Source organism: Panthera pardus, unplaced genomic scaffold (assembly GCF_024362965.1).
Source record: "Panthera pardus isolate Hobbes unplaced genomic scaffold, ASM2436296v1 HiC_scaffold_2, whole genome shotgun sequence".
NCBI lineage: Eukaryota > Metazoa > Chordata > Mammalia > Carnivora > Felidae > Panthera > Panthera pardus.
Window position 1 is genome coordinate 71018675 of NW_026526765.1, and position 15441 is coordinate 71034115.

At 39.4% G+C, this 15441-nt stretch overlaps 1 protein-coding gene across 3 annotated transcripts in view; it reads left to right on the forward strand.

Moving 5' to 3' along the window:
• The window catches only part of FBXL17 (F-box and leucine rich repeat protein 17), a 495428-nt gene extending 483552 nt beyond the window's left edge, over window positions 1–11876 (forward strand). For all 3 annotated transcript variants that reach the window (XM_019450532.2, XM_019450533.2, XM_019450534.2), the window contains one exon: window positions 8959–11876. In XM_019450532.2, coding sequence (XP_019306077.2) covers window positions 8959–9099 — 141 coding nt within the window. In that variant the 3' untranslated portion in view covers window positions 9100–11876. The remainder of the gene's footprint in view (window positions 1–8958) is intronic.
• The last annotated feature ends 3565 nt before the right edge of the window (window positions 11877–15441 follow it).

The window sequence follows — 15441 nt, forward strand, 5'->3', positions numbered from 1 at the left end:
ATCCATCCATGTACAGCTGAGTTTAGGGGAATCTTCCCTTCCATTAGCTATTGGAAAACTCAGGAAGTGGCCTCCTTGGGCTGTGCCCAACTAGAGATCCAAGACCAATGGTGACAGACAGGAAGCCAGTCTGTTTTTACCACATTCAAAGAATATACCTTTTGTTTCGGGTAGGGGTGAGTATTTGTAAAAAGATGGGCCAATAAGCTGTAGGAGCAACCATTTCTTTTCTCCAGAACCCCTGACTCAGTTTAATATAGAGGGCAGCGTGGGAGACAAGTGCTTACTTGTTGTCTTCAGATAATCTTAGTTCAGACTTTGCCTTCATATTCCCAGGAGCAGAAATCACCTGTGCCCTCTGGGAACTTCACAGCTGAAAGCTTTAACCTAGTGGGTCTCAGCCCAAGCTGCACATTGGAATCTCCTGGAGGGTTGGGGTAGGGGGGGTACTTTAAAAAACACTGGTGCCTGGGTCCCACTTCCCCAAGATGCAGGTACAGTTAGTCTGGGATATGACCTGGGCACTGGGGTTTTTAAAAGATCCCCATGGGGCGCCTGGGTGGCTCAGTCGGTTAAGCGGCCGACTTCAGCTCAGGTCATGATCTCGCGGTCCGTGAGTTCGAGCCCCGCGTCGGGCTCTGTGCTGACAGCTCAGAGCCTGGAGCCTGTTTCAGATTCTGTGTCTCCCTCTCTCTGACCCTCCCCCATTCATGCTCTGTCTCTCTCTGTCTCAAAAATAAATAAAAAACGTTAAAAAAATTTTAAAAAAAGATCCCCAGGTGATTCTAGTGAGCAATTATGCTGAGATCCACTGTATTCTTATTTGTGTTCTTGTTTGCAGACACAGTTTAACTCATCCCACGTCAATAAATGTGTATCAAACATTTGTTATGTCTGAGTTGCTGTGGGGTTTGTGGTGAAGGGCCTTGGCTTGACTAAGAGAGACAGAGGGAAGGAAAGGAATGCGAAGTTGACTGTTGAGTAGAGACAAAGAGCAGGTGCTTTGGCTCACACCTAGAATCATTTTCACAGCTCTCACCAGTCTGGGAAAGACCCTTAATCTTCATTGTGGGCTCTGCCTGCAGCCTGTTCATGCATACTGAGCTACTGCTGTATCCTCCTCCAGACTTCTGGAAAGCTTAGCCTTGCTGCTGAAGAGAAAGAGTGTGAAGAGAATGAAGTAAGAGAGTGTAAAAGTCCCTCCAAATTTTTGGTGTCCTGGACCTCCCTGTTCTAACATAGGGAAACATAGGTAAGACATGGTATGTCACCCAAGCAGGGACATGAGAAGTCCCTCTGTGAAGGGAAGAAAATAGAATCCCCAAAGAGAGCCTGCTGCATGTTGTTGGCTGTGCAGGGTCCTGGGAAAATCAATGTATCATCTGCTGTTTTATTCTTTTCTTAGTGTCCTATTTAAAATATTTTAAACTGCACTTAGATGACTCATCTCATTTACATGCAAAGTTGACATATTACTAGAATTCACATTACCCTTATTTTATCCATTTTAATATGTGCCCATCTCGGGGCCAGTGGGCACTTGCTTAAAGAGCAATTGGGCCTCTTTTGAATATGCATTGTCTGCGATGACTTTTGCTACACCTTGTGAATGCCGGGTTCCACTGATAGCCAGTACAGTTTCCCAGATCCAGGAAACTCAGAGAGAAGCAGATTCCGGAGGCGTATTGCCCGACAGACAACACTCTGCCTCTGGGCCGCCAGGAGTCAGCCTCTGGGGCTGTTAGCAGTGAGTGACATTGCCCAGGGAGTCTGTGAAGAATGACAGACCAGTGTGAGGGCAAGAGCCCTGAATTAGGAGAGAGGAGTTGAATGTGCTATTTGCAGCCCCTTCACAGATGTACTGTGGGTTCCTTACTTTTCCCACCTGAAGATAGGGGGATCCATTTTCTTCACTCCCCTTTCCTCAGAATGGAGCTATGTGAAGCAAGAACTACTGAAGTTATACACTTGAGTTTGCTAGATGAGCTGGAGAAACATTACCTTACAAAGCTTACAAAGTAAGGGACAGATTAGTGGTTTATTCTGGCTCATGAATGGGTTTCCTTTCTTCCCTGAATAATATGTGTGTATTTAACAAATGTGTACACAGGCTGATGCTTCCTTGTCCAGAAGTTCAATTAAATATTCCTTCTTTTGGAAAGCCTTTTCCAGCTCTCCTGGAAAAGGTCAGGTGCCTCTGTCCACAGCAACCTGCACTTCCCCTAGAAATCAATCCTCAAGCTTTGCTGTTGCCGGTATAATTGTCCATTTTCCTTGCCCCAAGGGGTCAAGAACCTTGTCTGTCAAGTTGGCCATTCTACCTCTGTCTGGGACACAGAAAAACGTGTTGATGGGCGGGAGACTGGAGAAAAAGCAATGCCTGTTTATGTCATGGGCAGTTGCCCTGCCAGAAGGTCCCTTGTTAGTCCTGCAGCTTCATCACGTTTCTATCATGTTTCAAAGTCTCATGCAACCACAGCTGCACCATGGAATATTCCACAAGCAAAGTGAGATCTATTATAATTTACATTCCCACAGAGCAGCCATTTTGAAGACATTGTAAAGGACTTTGAAATGTGCTTATATGTAAATTGAAATCATTTTTTGTACCATAGATGGAAAAGGAATGTCAGTGAACAGTTTACTGGCCAGGTGATCAGCTAGGCCACAGTATGGCACTTCCTGCGTCTCGCTGTTACCTGTGTGCCAAGGCAACATGGCACAGTGCAGAGAACATCTTTGCTTAGGGGTCCTGGATTCAAATCCTAGCTTCCATTTACAAGGTACATGACCCTGTGTGAAATACTAATCCTCTCTGAGCCACAGTTCATGTGAAATAAGGAGTATTAATGCGTATATGCCTGGAAAATAGTAGATGTTCATTGAATACTTTTCCCATTCCCTCCTTGCTAGAGTGGAGGCATACTTTCGTTTTACCTTTATTGGTCATTATGGTGAAGAATTAACAAATTATGTTCAACTTTTTGCCAAAGTAAACCATGCTGAAGAGAAGAAATGTGTTTGATTTATCCCCTACCACACAAGTGCCTCATTCTGATGAGCACAGTGTTTCTCAGTGGGGGGCGTAGGACAGTTTGGTTTGAAGAATTCTTCCTTGCCCGGGACTGTACTGTGAGTTGCAGTATTATTTTCATGCTATCTGGGACAACAAATGCCACACGTCACTGTGATGACAACACCAGCGATAGCAACAAAAAGCTCCTCGGATTTCCATTTGCCCCCCCAGGGAGCAGTAAAGGCAGGTAGAATTTCTGAAGCCCAAGAAATTGGGTAGCATTATTTTGAGGTAGCATCATTTTGAGTCAGGGGATCTGCCCACAGTTCCCCTTCTGCCTCCAGATAACTGTGACATGAGAAGGCATGTTAAATGTCACAAAATTTCAGAATCCTCTGTGGGGCCCACCTGGGCCTGCCGCCCTGAGCAGGGCACTGACGCTGGAAGCAGAAGTGGGTTTTTGCAACGTTTTGGAAACAAGCTCATATCTAGTGACCAGTAACGTGTCTCTTAGTGTTATCCATCCAGTCTAGTGTGTCACTGATCTCCAGTAAGGAAGGCTGCCCTCATTTAACTCCAGTATGGCCTAGGCTTTTCCTTAGTACTGTCTGACAGCAGAATGACCCAGCAGAAATTACTGAACCACCAGCACGAGCTACTTTGGTGTCCTGTGCCAAATTATTGGAAACCCGAGGGAAGGTGCATCTGGAAAGAGGCGCCCGGTGATGTCGGATGGAAAGGAGAGTAACACAGAGAATCGCCTTAGGTATGAACTTCAAAGGATGAAAGGAGTTTGGAGCTGCCATAATGCCCAGACTTTAGAGACTGCTACCCCTGTAGTGGGAACAGTCTGGGAACAAGGTGAGGTTATGTCCACTGTTTCTGATGCAGAACTAATTCGTGCTTTTGTGTTTACTCTGTACCTGTTCAGTGAACAACTACTACATTAATTTAGCCAGCAAATATTTATTGAGTAGTTACTAGGTGCTAGGCATTCTATAGGTGCCAGAGATGTGGCAGTGAACAAAACCAACAAAAACTCCTATCTCATGAGCTCATAATCTAATGGGGGCGAGAATATGCCAGGCAGTGGGCAAAGGACTGAAAACAAAGAGATGACTCAAATACTCTTTGCTGTCAAGAAACACAGTCTAGCAATAGCGTAATACATTTTAATGTTATTGATATTTTCAGTAGTGGTCACCTTTGCGTGGAAACTTTCTCCATTTAAAAAAAAATGATTTTTTTAAAAAGTGATTTTAAGTGGTTTATTATATTCATGAATGTGAGTTTCATACACTCAGGTGTCAAATATTTCCCCCCTCACAAGAAACGTGTCCTGTTTTAAAACATGAGACAAAGAGGAAATAATAATCACTTCACATAAATGTTTTTTTCTGAAAATTTTATCAGAAATAGCATTTTTGAATGGTAGGTATCATTGGGGAGATACTTCAGATTTGGGCTTGCACTTAGCTGGAACTTTCTGGGGAAAGTATTGATAAGGTGAAGGAATGAGTGTGATGGTCTAGAGAGATTGTTTGAACTGAATCTCCGAAGCTCGAAGAGTCTCTTCTCATCCTTCCATAGTAGTAACAGGAAGAGAATGAAACTATGGTATGATTTACCTTAATTAGCATAGCAATTTACCTCACATTTTCAAAAAGTGCTAATAGATGTTAACTCAAAATAGATTAAAATACCAGACAAATTGCTACTACCTTGAAAAGAGTTATAATAATTTTGAAAATGTAAATTATGGTTATGCAGTCTTTGGAGAGAACTATAAAATCCAATCTTTCTTATATTTAAAAAATAACCTGTGGTACACACTTTTTTTTTTCCTTTAATCACAGTAATTTCTTCAAATGACACCACTGCATATTTCTTTAGGAAGATAGGCTGCATTTTTCAAATCTCAAGTGTAATATAGGAGTTGCCGTTGATGGTTTTCAGCAAGAGGAAAAGAAATTGAATACAGAAAACCAGGGATCATGGAGAAATGTAAAAAAATTAATCTATGTTCCTTTTTTATATTACACACATTTTATGAGTTGGAACAGAGAATTGTTCCTTTCATTCTAGCAAGTGGAGTTGTGCATGACAAAATGTCTGCAGAAATGTGTATGTAGGCGTAACAATTTAAAATGCTTTGGACCCTCCTGGTGTCTAACGCTGAACTTTTTCTCTAAGGCACCAAAGTGCTTATGGATTCTATACAAAGAGGTGAGCATAATTTGTACTTCTGAGGAGTAAATGAAAATAACTTTAGTATAAAATTTGTCACACTGTATCGCCAGGAGACACTATAAGTAAAAGATAGAAACTTCCCTAGTGGGAACACATGTATTTCCCCTGAATAGCTTCTACCCAACAAAGCTCTAAAATGGAATATTTGCATTTTCCCCTTCGCTTTGTTTTCTAGAATTTACAGAGCACAGTTAGCAAAAAGATTACTTAGAAGACATATTATATCCACAGAGGATTGCTGGTTTAATTCAACTATACAAAACCAAGTTACTGTCTATTCTTGCCCATAACCTTTGAAAGCCAGAGGCCTAACATACTCTGTATTCTCAGCTATGGGTATACCTTATTTTAGGCAACTGAAATAGGTAAATTGAATTTTGGTAAATCAAAGTATATATACAATATTGGCAGAGAAAATCAGTTAACCTGACCGTGGATGCCTTTACCAAAGTGAATAATTATCCCCTGATTTATATACTTCATAAATTTATGTTTATATATCAGTTTGCTTAAGGTAAATTGTATCTGTCTTCCCACAAAACAGTTATCACATAGAGATTTTTTTTTCTGTGTTTAAAAATTGGACCTCGAAAACAGATTGCCTGTCAATCCCTAGGTATCGGACTTTGGGCAAGCCCACATGTAGATCAGAAAAGAGGCAGCACAGAAGACAGTGCCCATCTTTACAGTGGGTTTAAATGTTTTCTCTTCTCGGTTTTCTGTTATCTGTTTTCCTGGTCATTGTTCCTTGAATACTGAGTGGTCTGGACTTTCTCCCCTTGCCATGCATCCTGTCTGACCAAATGACTTCAGTTCTTTCTTAATGAGACCTGCATCCTTATGGGTTTGTTTATGACAGAAGGGAGGAAGGTAACCTAACAGCAAAGTAGGGAACATCAGGTAAAGAAAAGGGAGGATTTTCTGAAAGTAGATATTTAAAACCTGCACTGTTCCATTAAGGAAAGTTCTGGAATCACCTCCAGAGACCAATAAGGTAGAATAGACTCTTCCTGTATATGATGTATGTTTTAAAGCTTACTTCTCACCCTATGATTATTTTATTTTGAACACTACAACTAATGATACCAAGGTTCACTTCTGAAATATCTCAGAAATTGAACAATATGGAGCATCACGACAGAGAATCAGTCACCCTAGCATATCGTTAATTAACTCATGCACCTCATAACCATTTGCCAAGTGCCTGCTCTAATAATAAGAGCTACCATTTGGGGACCTTTTTAAGTCAGTCACAGTGTTAAGCATATCATTACACTTAAGCCTTACAACAATCCTGTTACTTTTAAGTAGTTTTATCCTGTGTGTATAGTTGAGGAAACTAAATCTTAAAGAAGTAAAGTGAAATGAGGGTTCAAACCTGTTTCTGGTCGACTCTCAAGTCCATGGTATGAACCACAGTTGCCATTTTTCTTCTCTACGTTGCACACAGCTTGACAGCCTTAAAGGCAAGAGACAGTCTCTGGTCCCCAGAGGCTCTACTTATGCAGGTGGAAGCCATAGGCAAGTAAAGAGATGATTACACAGTGAGAGTGCTTAAATAAAAGAAAGAACCATGCAGGGTGCCCACCACAGGTGCACAGAGAAGGGGGTACCTAACCCTTTCTGGGAGATAGGCTTGCTTCGGGAAGGTTTCTTGAAGGAGGGAATTCCTGAGCCAAATAAGAGTTCCTCAGGGAATTGGTCTTTGTGTGATTAGTATTTAATGTCTGGTTTTGCCTTGCTCTTGAGTTTCCATTTCTTACTTGTCTTTTGGTATTTTTTTTTTTTTATCATTCTTTCACTAATAACTAGGCCTGACTTGTGGGTACAAAAATGATCATGGCTCTTGTGGATTGTACATTGGGGCAGGAGAAACAGATATTAAATTAAGTAATTATAAACTAACTTTATAAGTGTTATGAAGACAAAGTGGGCAGTGTTAGAAGAGTAAATAACCTAAAAGCCTTACCTAATTTGGGGTGGGGGGGAGCAGGGATAGGGCAGTGAAATGACATTGGGGAAATGACACTGAAGCTAAGAACTCAAGAGTAAGTAGGAAGTAGACATGAAGAGAGGGCTTTTAGGGGGAAGTGGGTAAAAAACTATTCCAGGTAAAGAGAATAACATGTGCAAAGACCCTGAGGCCAGAAAGAACTTGGACAGTTTGATCATCTGGGATTAAGTCAGGTGACTGGAGTATCAAAAATACGCTACCGAGATACATAGAGCCAGACGGCGCACGGCCTTCTTAAGTGTACTGTCTTAGGCTGCCTCAACCCAAGCAAAACTTAGATCATAAATTTAAATTAAAAAATTAAAAATGTTGCATAAGAATCCTCTTAAGGCCATCAATTCATATTCTCAACTCTAATTTGTATATCAGTTTTTCTTTTTTACTTTAAATGATTTTCTTCTTGTTTTTGAAAACAATGTTATACATCATAACTATCACAAAAAGAATTAACTACATGGTTTGGTTGAATTTGGAGTGAAAGTTGATTTAATACAAGCAAGTCTTGAATAGAGAGGTGTTCTGACAGATTAAGTATCATCAGTGCAATGTTGAAATATCAATTCTCAATTTAAAAAAAAAAAAGATTATATATAACAGTTTTCCAAATCACCCAGAAAACATCATGTTATCTCAGAAAAGTATAGACGACTGAATGTCATGGTCGTCATACTTCTAGGCAGGCTTTCAAAGCAAAAAGCAAGGGTTTGATGTTGTTTTAGGCATTTCTTGGTGGTCCTGATCTTTTTCAAGAATGGACAGACATGGAGAGGGAGCACAAAATTATGTATCATAAGCACCTTCTTTCAGACCAGCTTACTCAGTATAAATGAAATATTGATGCATTTGAAAATGCCCAGGTGTTCAATAAAGATTTTAAATAAAGCTACCTAAAAGTTGTGGTTCTTAGGTTAATCATTTATTTATCTAAAGGATGAAGGAAGCTGTCTACTTCTGTGATATGAACTGCAATCAGCTTAAAAATAATTGACAAATTAATCCCTTCACAGCGCAGCAATTGTAAAGGTGTTAGTTTTAATTAGGCCTGTCTGATTGCCTTGTCTAATCAAGAATCAAGGTGGTATCTTTGATGGTTAAGGTCTATTGGGGCCATCCCTGACCTGCCAGCCATGTATGTTTTAATTATTGATTCCTCACATTTCAGCCCTTTTCACAAAGGGACTTGAAGTTTGCAATGCCTTAACATTTAAAGGGAAGAAAAATAAACATTTCCCCCAACACTTCCATCTAGATTCCTGTGGATCCTCTCTACCACTCTACAGTTTTGTCCTAAAAAAGCTGTCAGGTTGATGATGTAGCTAAATGCACATTAGAATGCTATCTCCCTGCTGCCTCTCCTCCCAGGCACTAGCTTTTCAGTAGGCATTGTTAAGATCTCAACAAGTCGCTATCATTTATGCTTCTAGAAAACACATTTGATTTCTTGATATCCTATGTCTTCTTTAAAAAATCCCTGAGGGTGAATGTAGTACTCAGGAAATCGGGAAGGTCAGGCAAAAAGGGACACATACCTTCTCACAGAACACTGGCTCACATTGCTGACGGGGAATGAGGTGAGAGTTCCTGTTACCACCATTAGCACGTCAGTCAGAGGACACGGGCAGTGGGCGGTCTCAGCCGTCCCGTCCTGTGCTTGACGATGGCTCTTCTTTGGTTGCAGGTCAATGAAGTGACAGTGGAGCAGCTGGTGCAGCAGTACCCCCACATCACCTTCAGCACCGTGCTGCAGGACTGCAAGAGGACCTTGGAGAGAGCCTATCAGATGGGCTGGACCCCCAACATGTCTGCTGCCTCCTCCTAACACTCCTGCTCCCGTGTAGGTCCACCCGGATCAGTCAGCAGGGCAGAGAGGAGCAGGAGATTTGGGGCAGGCGATCCCTTGGAAGGGTTTTAACTGTTCCACGTGTACGGGTGTACCCGAGTGTGTATATTTGTGTCTTGTTTGCATACTGCATAGCATAAGCGCAATTGCTATTTGTTCCCAGGTGAGCTGGGTTTTTTTTTTCCTTAAAAATTAAAGATTTCAAAAGCCACACACACCTTTTAGTTTTTAAGTTCAAAGACTCGTTTCTCTAAAAATTTTTTCTTCCTGTAGAACCAAAAAAACATCGGTCTATTATTTTGAGCTTCTAACTACTGCCTTTTGAAGACGCCCCAAAATAAATGCAACTGTCTTGTCTTTTGATGAGATAGAATCGTGCACTTCTGATGATCACCAGACCAGAAGTGATGTTGCACTAATTGGAAACCAGGAAACCAGTACCCTGCAAAATTTCAAGCACGTACACACATATACGTTCTTACACTCCCTCATAAACATGCACACGTGCGTGCGTACACAACTCCAGGGCAGTTTCTTTCTAGACCATTTCTGACACAGGGGCCTTCCTCCAGGTCACTGAGGAAACATGTCATCCACTGTGGCTCTGCCTAACTCACTGTATCCACAAATGGTCAACTTGCTATCTGGAGATGATGTAGGGACTAGAGAGAATTAAGCCTTCTGTGAAGTTTTTATATGGAGGCAACGATCTGAACTCCCCTGGCCAGCTCACAAAAGTTAATTATTCATTATTTTGCAAATGTGTTCTGTTGAGTCCTGAATATTTCAGTGAAGTTTTGTGTTAACGTTGTGTTAGCTTTTATTTCATGGATAGTAACTGGTCCAGATATATTTTAATGATATTTGGAGCTAACCTTAGCATTCTCCACATTAAAGGCACCAATGTAATTAATAGTGCGCAGTTATTTAAAAACAACCCTACCGATCATTTAATTATTTTTTTGTTAATTTTGGTAATTATGAACGTGTATTTCTGAAATTTGGAGGTAGTCACATGAATAGAAAATTAATGAGTGAGATATAAGTAGACAATCTTCCTATTACTTTCTTTTTTTCTTTTCTCTCTTTTTTTTTTCTTTGCTTTGCTTTGAGCTTTAGAACAGGTTTTATGGATATATGCATGTTATTTTTGAATAGTTCTTGTGCTACTGCAAAGATCTATTGCTGGTTAATGTATGAGTTAAGAGGAAAAATTAGAAAGTCTTTTCATTAAGATTTTGTTTACACTTGTCAGAAATAAGCATTTCTTTGTTTAAAGATTGCCAGCTTTCAGTTAAGACAATATCGATAAGTAAATGAATATGTGTTTTGATTTCACACATCTTTACCATTAATTCATAGTAGGGACTCAGGCTCAAGTAAACTTGCCTGTGTCTAGATTTATAATCAAGACCACAGGGAGCCTTTTTAAGCTAAAGAGTGATTATCTTTCACAGTAGAGCTAGATACAAAACCCTGACTTGTGAGTTTGCTATTTATTCTCCCCCAATGTGGACATAACTGGTTTTTTTTGGTCTTTAACAGATATACTAAGGTTTGAGTTTCACTTTCTGTAAGCCCCAATATGGCTAAAATGATACTAGCTGTAAGAAACAAAATATAGCTTTACATTCAAATACTATTCACTTATTTATAAAGACTCCTTTTTTGTAAACACTGTTTCCTTTGATTACGTCAACATGTTTCTGATGTGGCATTGTTTTGCTTTTAATCCCAATCAGTTAAGAAAATCTACTTAGTAAGCACCAAGGGTATTTTTTCCATCACTAGATAGATTACTAATTTAATTTGAAAGGAATACAATTTGTGTAAGATTAAAAACTGTTTATTATTAATAAAAGAGTTCATCTTGCACATCAAATAGTATCGTTTTCATATTCATTTCCCCACCACTGAAAAATATTTTAATTCACTATATTTTAACTGGTTTTTAATCCAAAACTAATTTATAAGACAGTATGTATAGAAATAGTAGCTTGAGTGAATAAGCAAAAGTTTAATTTTTATATACGTCACACTATATTTTAAATAGTTAAAAAAAAAAAAAGAAGGGAGAGCCATTGATGATATGGATGGTGCCATTTCAGTTCAAAGTTGTCATCTTTAGAGTGTTACAGTTTGCTTGTCAAATGGTTTCAGAAGTGTAAAATTGATTTTTTTTATAACGTTGCGTTGTTTGAATCTCAAATACAGCACTATAACATGCTTTAGCTTGGGGGTGGGGTAGGGTGGGGAACTTGCACTTATTCTTTAAGATGTTGACTAATCCAGAAAGCCTGATGCAACATAACCTGGAAAACTGCTTTGGTATATTTGTAGAAATCTGTAGAAACATCATATCCAGCCTCAAAGCATTAATCTCAAAAAAACAACCAGAAAAAAAAAAAAAAAAAAGCATCACCTTGAGTGATCCTGTGATGGTTGTTGAATGTGTTCTCATTAGATGCTTTGAAATGAGGCTTAAAATGATTTCTGGGCAATATAGTTTCTTGTTTTGCTTAGAATGTCATAAATATATGTGAACACGTTTAATGCAGGGCTTTGTATCCTCTCCAAAATGTCAACAGTATTTTCAGAATAAAGACTATGAAATATATTGCTGTAGTGAAAAATTCTGGTCCTTTGTCTTTAATGTCTTTTTGAGTGGATAAAGGAAATTCACCCAGTTTGTAGTTTCTATATTTCCGTGAATCTTTTGACCTTGCAATGGGTTGCAATAAAAGAGAAACAAAATACTTTGTCTTTTGTTTTATTTTAGAGACAATAAATGGCCTCCCTGTTGCTGGTTGGGTGTGATGCATGCAGCGGTCCACATCCTTGTGTGTTTCACTCCTGACTTTATGTTGGTTTGACTAACCAGGATAATGAACAAGACTGGGTTTAGGAGGTTCTAATTTGGCCAGTGATTACTGAGATAGATTAAAACCTTAAGGGTTTAAACAAGTGGTTTGTTTAAAATCCCATTCCCTAAACAGTCATTCATTTGCTTTGCCATTTATTCAATTTTTCAAAAGTAAACAGTTAAATTTATTGAGTAAAAAACATGTACCCAGCACTGGTCATTTAAAGATAAATAAGACTTATTCCCATCCTTGTTTCTCATAGCCTAGCAAGGAGACATTCTTGAAAACTAGCAATGGCAGTGGAGTACAATAGGTGTAATAATAGGCATAATTAGAGGGCACACATGAGACAGAGTAGCAGCTTTGGAGAGGAAGAGCTTCACAGAAGAGGTACTTCTAATGAGGGCTGAAGGAATAACAGGAATTTACAAACTTAGTGTGGGGAAGGAAGGGAGAGCAAACCTGAAAGATGGAAAAGTATGTGCAAAGTCATGCAGGAATGAGACAGCAAGGCAAGTTCAGGGTGTAGCCAAGTTAAGGTAGGTAGCTGGGTAGGTAGGTAGCCGGCCAAGTGAAATAGAAAAGTATGTTCCGTAGGGGCAGAGAGTAGAAAAAGCCTCTACAGAAAAACCAAGCCTAATCATAAACTTTTCATGGACTACTAAAGAGATTGGATATGTAGGGAAGGAAGATCGTTTCCACTAGAAAAGTCTTGCCCTAAATTCTTTCAACAAGTAGAAATTTAAATGCAGGACTTCTATTTCTGCCAATATGTTAGAATGAAGATCCTGAAAGATTTTCTGCTATGTAACCTCTGAAATTTTCAGTAAAATAATTTTAAACCCTTTTACCTTTAGAAAAAAATTTAAGTTTATTCATTTATTTTGAGAGAGAGAGATGGGCAGAGAAAGAGAGAGAGAGAATCCCAAGCAGGCTCCACACTGTTAGTGCATAGCCCGACCCATAGCCCAACACCGGGCTAGAACTCACAAACCCTGAGATCATGAGTGGGACGCTTAAACGAACTAAGCCACCCAGACACCCCTTTTTAAACCTTTTTAAATGACTAGCTGTGCCTGCAAGAAAGCAAAAGGAACCTCTTGTGACCAGGAACAGAGTAGGGACATCAATCAAGAACAGGGGTCAGCAAACTATGGCCCCAGGCCAAACCTGGCCTGATATATATTTTTGTAAATAAAGTTTTATTGGAACACAACTACACACATTTGTTTATGTCTTATCTGTAGCTGCTCTTGTGCTACAACGGCGGAGTTGAGTGACTGTGGCAAAGACCGTGCAATCTGTGTTCTAGAAAATCCTCTGGGTGATTGTGATGCTTGCTAAAACTTTTATCTCTAGAGAAGCTTGGAAACTTGCAAAATCTGGGAGACTATACTGATCACTGTAGCCTAGAGAATGTGTATAAAACTTTGGGCCTGTGGATAATTGGGACACAAATCAAGAGTTCACGTCACATAAAACCAGGATCCCTGAAGTGAACTAAAATAAAACAAAACCAAAATTGAAGATGCAAATAGTCATTTTCAGCCTTGGCTAGTCTCGAGTTATTTTGGTTTTTTTTTTTAAGGTTTTCTTGAAAATTAATAGCCACTGGCTACCATTCACATGGTTTAGTACCTGAATCTCCAGTACTTGCATAGTTTGTGTTGCTTATTTGTATTTTAAAAGGATTCATTACAGGAATGCTCATTGCCTGACAAAAGCAAACAAAAATCATCCTTTGAGAAAGGTACCTTTAATCCAGTCCTTAAAAGAACCCCCCCCCCCCCAATAGAGTGGCAACTAATTTAAACTCACAATCTAAAATCACAGAGAAATTTTAAAGAATTTTTTTTTAAAAAAAGGGGGGGCGCCTGGGTGGCTCAGTGGATTAAGCATCCAACTTCAGCTCAGGTCATGATCTCATGGCTTGTGAGTTCGAGCCCTGCATCAGGCTCTGTGCTGACAGCTCAGAGCCTGGAGCCTCTTCAGATTCTGTGTCTTTCTCTCTCTCTCTGCCCCTCCCCCCCGCTCACACACACACACACACACACACACACTCTCTCTCTCTCTGTCTCTCTCTCTGTCTCTCTCTCCGTCTCTCTCTCTGTCTCTCAAAAATAAACATTAAAAAAAAATTTTTAAATCACAGAGAACAGAAAATAAACCAACACTAGTCGCTAGTCAACAGAAAAAAAAAAAAAACAAACACATCTGCAAAGGTGTCAATATTAAATTTTCAAGTCCATAATACAAAAAGTTTTGATACACTTAAAGATATAAAAAAGTTATTTAAAACACATATAAGAAAAAAGCTATCAAAAAAATGAACAGATACATTCTTAAAAGAGCTAAATAGAATTTTTAGAAATCAAAATGTAATAATTGAAATTAAGGGGGCGCCTGAGTGGCTCAGTCGGTTGAGGGTCCGACTTCGGCTCAGGTCACGATCTCACGGTTTGTGTGTTCGAGCCCCGCATCGGGCTCTGTGCTGACAGCTCAGAGCCTGGAGCCTGCTTCTGAGTCTGTGTCTCCCTCTCTCTCTGCCCCTCCCCCACTCATGCTCTGTCTCTCTCTGTCTCAGAAATAAACATTAAAAATTAAAAACAAAAAAGAAATTAAGATGGAAGGCTTGAATAGTAGTGGTATTCAGCCAAAGGGGGAATTTGCAAACTGAAAGGTAGATCTGAGTAAAGTGAAACAGAAATTAAAGAAAATCCTTTTTTTTCTTTTGTATGGATAATTTCCATGTGGATGACTGAGAGATTAAGACACATGGATATAGTATGAGACTTTTCCAAACAATCTCTCTAATCTCACAGAAGAAAAAATGAAATAGGATACAGGCAAACCAGAAGAGACTTTTAAATACAGAGAACACTCTGAGGGTTGTTGGGTGGGGGGATGGACTAAATGGGGGATGGGCATTAAGGAGGGCACCTGTTGGGATGTGCCCTAGGTGTTATATGTAAGTGATGAATCACTAAATTCTCCTCCTGAAACCATTATTACACTATATGTTAACTAACTTGGATTTAAGTAAAATTTAAAAATTAAAAAAAAAGATAGTGGAGTTTCCATTTTTTGGAGAAGAAAAAAATTTTTGGAGAAGATCGAAGTCTCGGTTTTGGATGAGTTGATTTTGAGATGCTTATTAGACATTCAGTGAGTATGTTGAGTATGCAGTCAGATACGGAAGGTCAGCTCAGAAGAGGGACTTATCGGTGGCATTTAAAACCATGTATACACCTGTCTGTAACCATCATACTTGGTCATCACCCATTAATTTAGCTGGAAAGAGGTCTAAGGACTGTGTCCGGGCATGCCTAGATTTGGAAGACTGGAAGAGCAAGGAAATTGAGGTGGAATAACCTGAAAGGTAGGAAGAAAACCTAAAGTGTGTTCTATCCTAGAATCAAGTGAAAACAAGCAAAATTAAGTAAGCTGTTATTTAGGG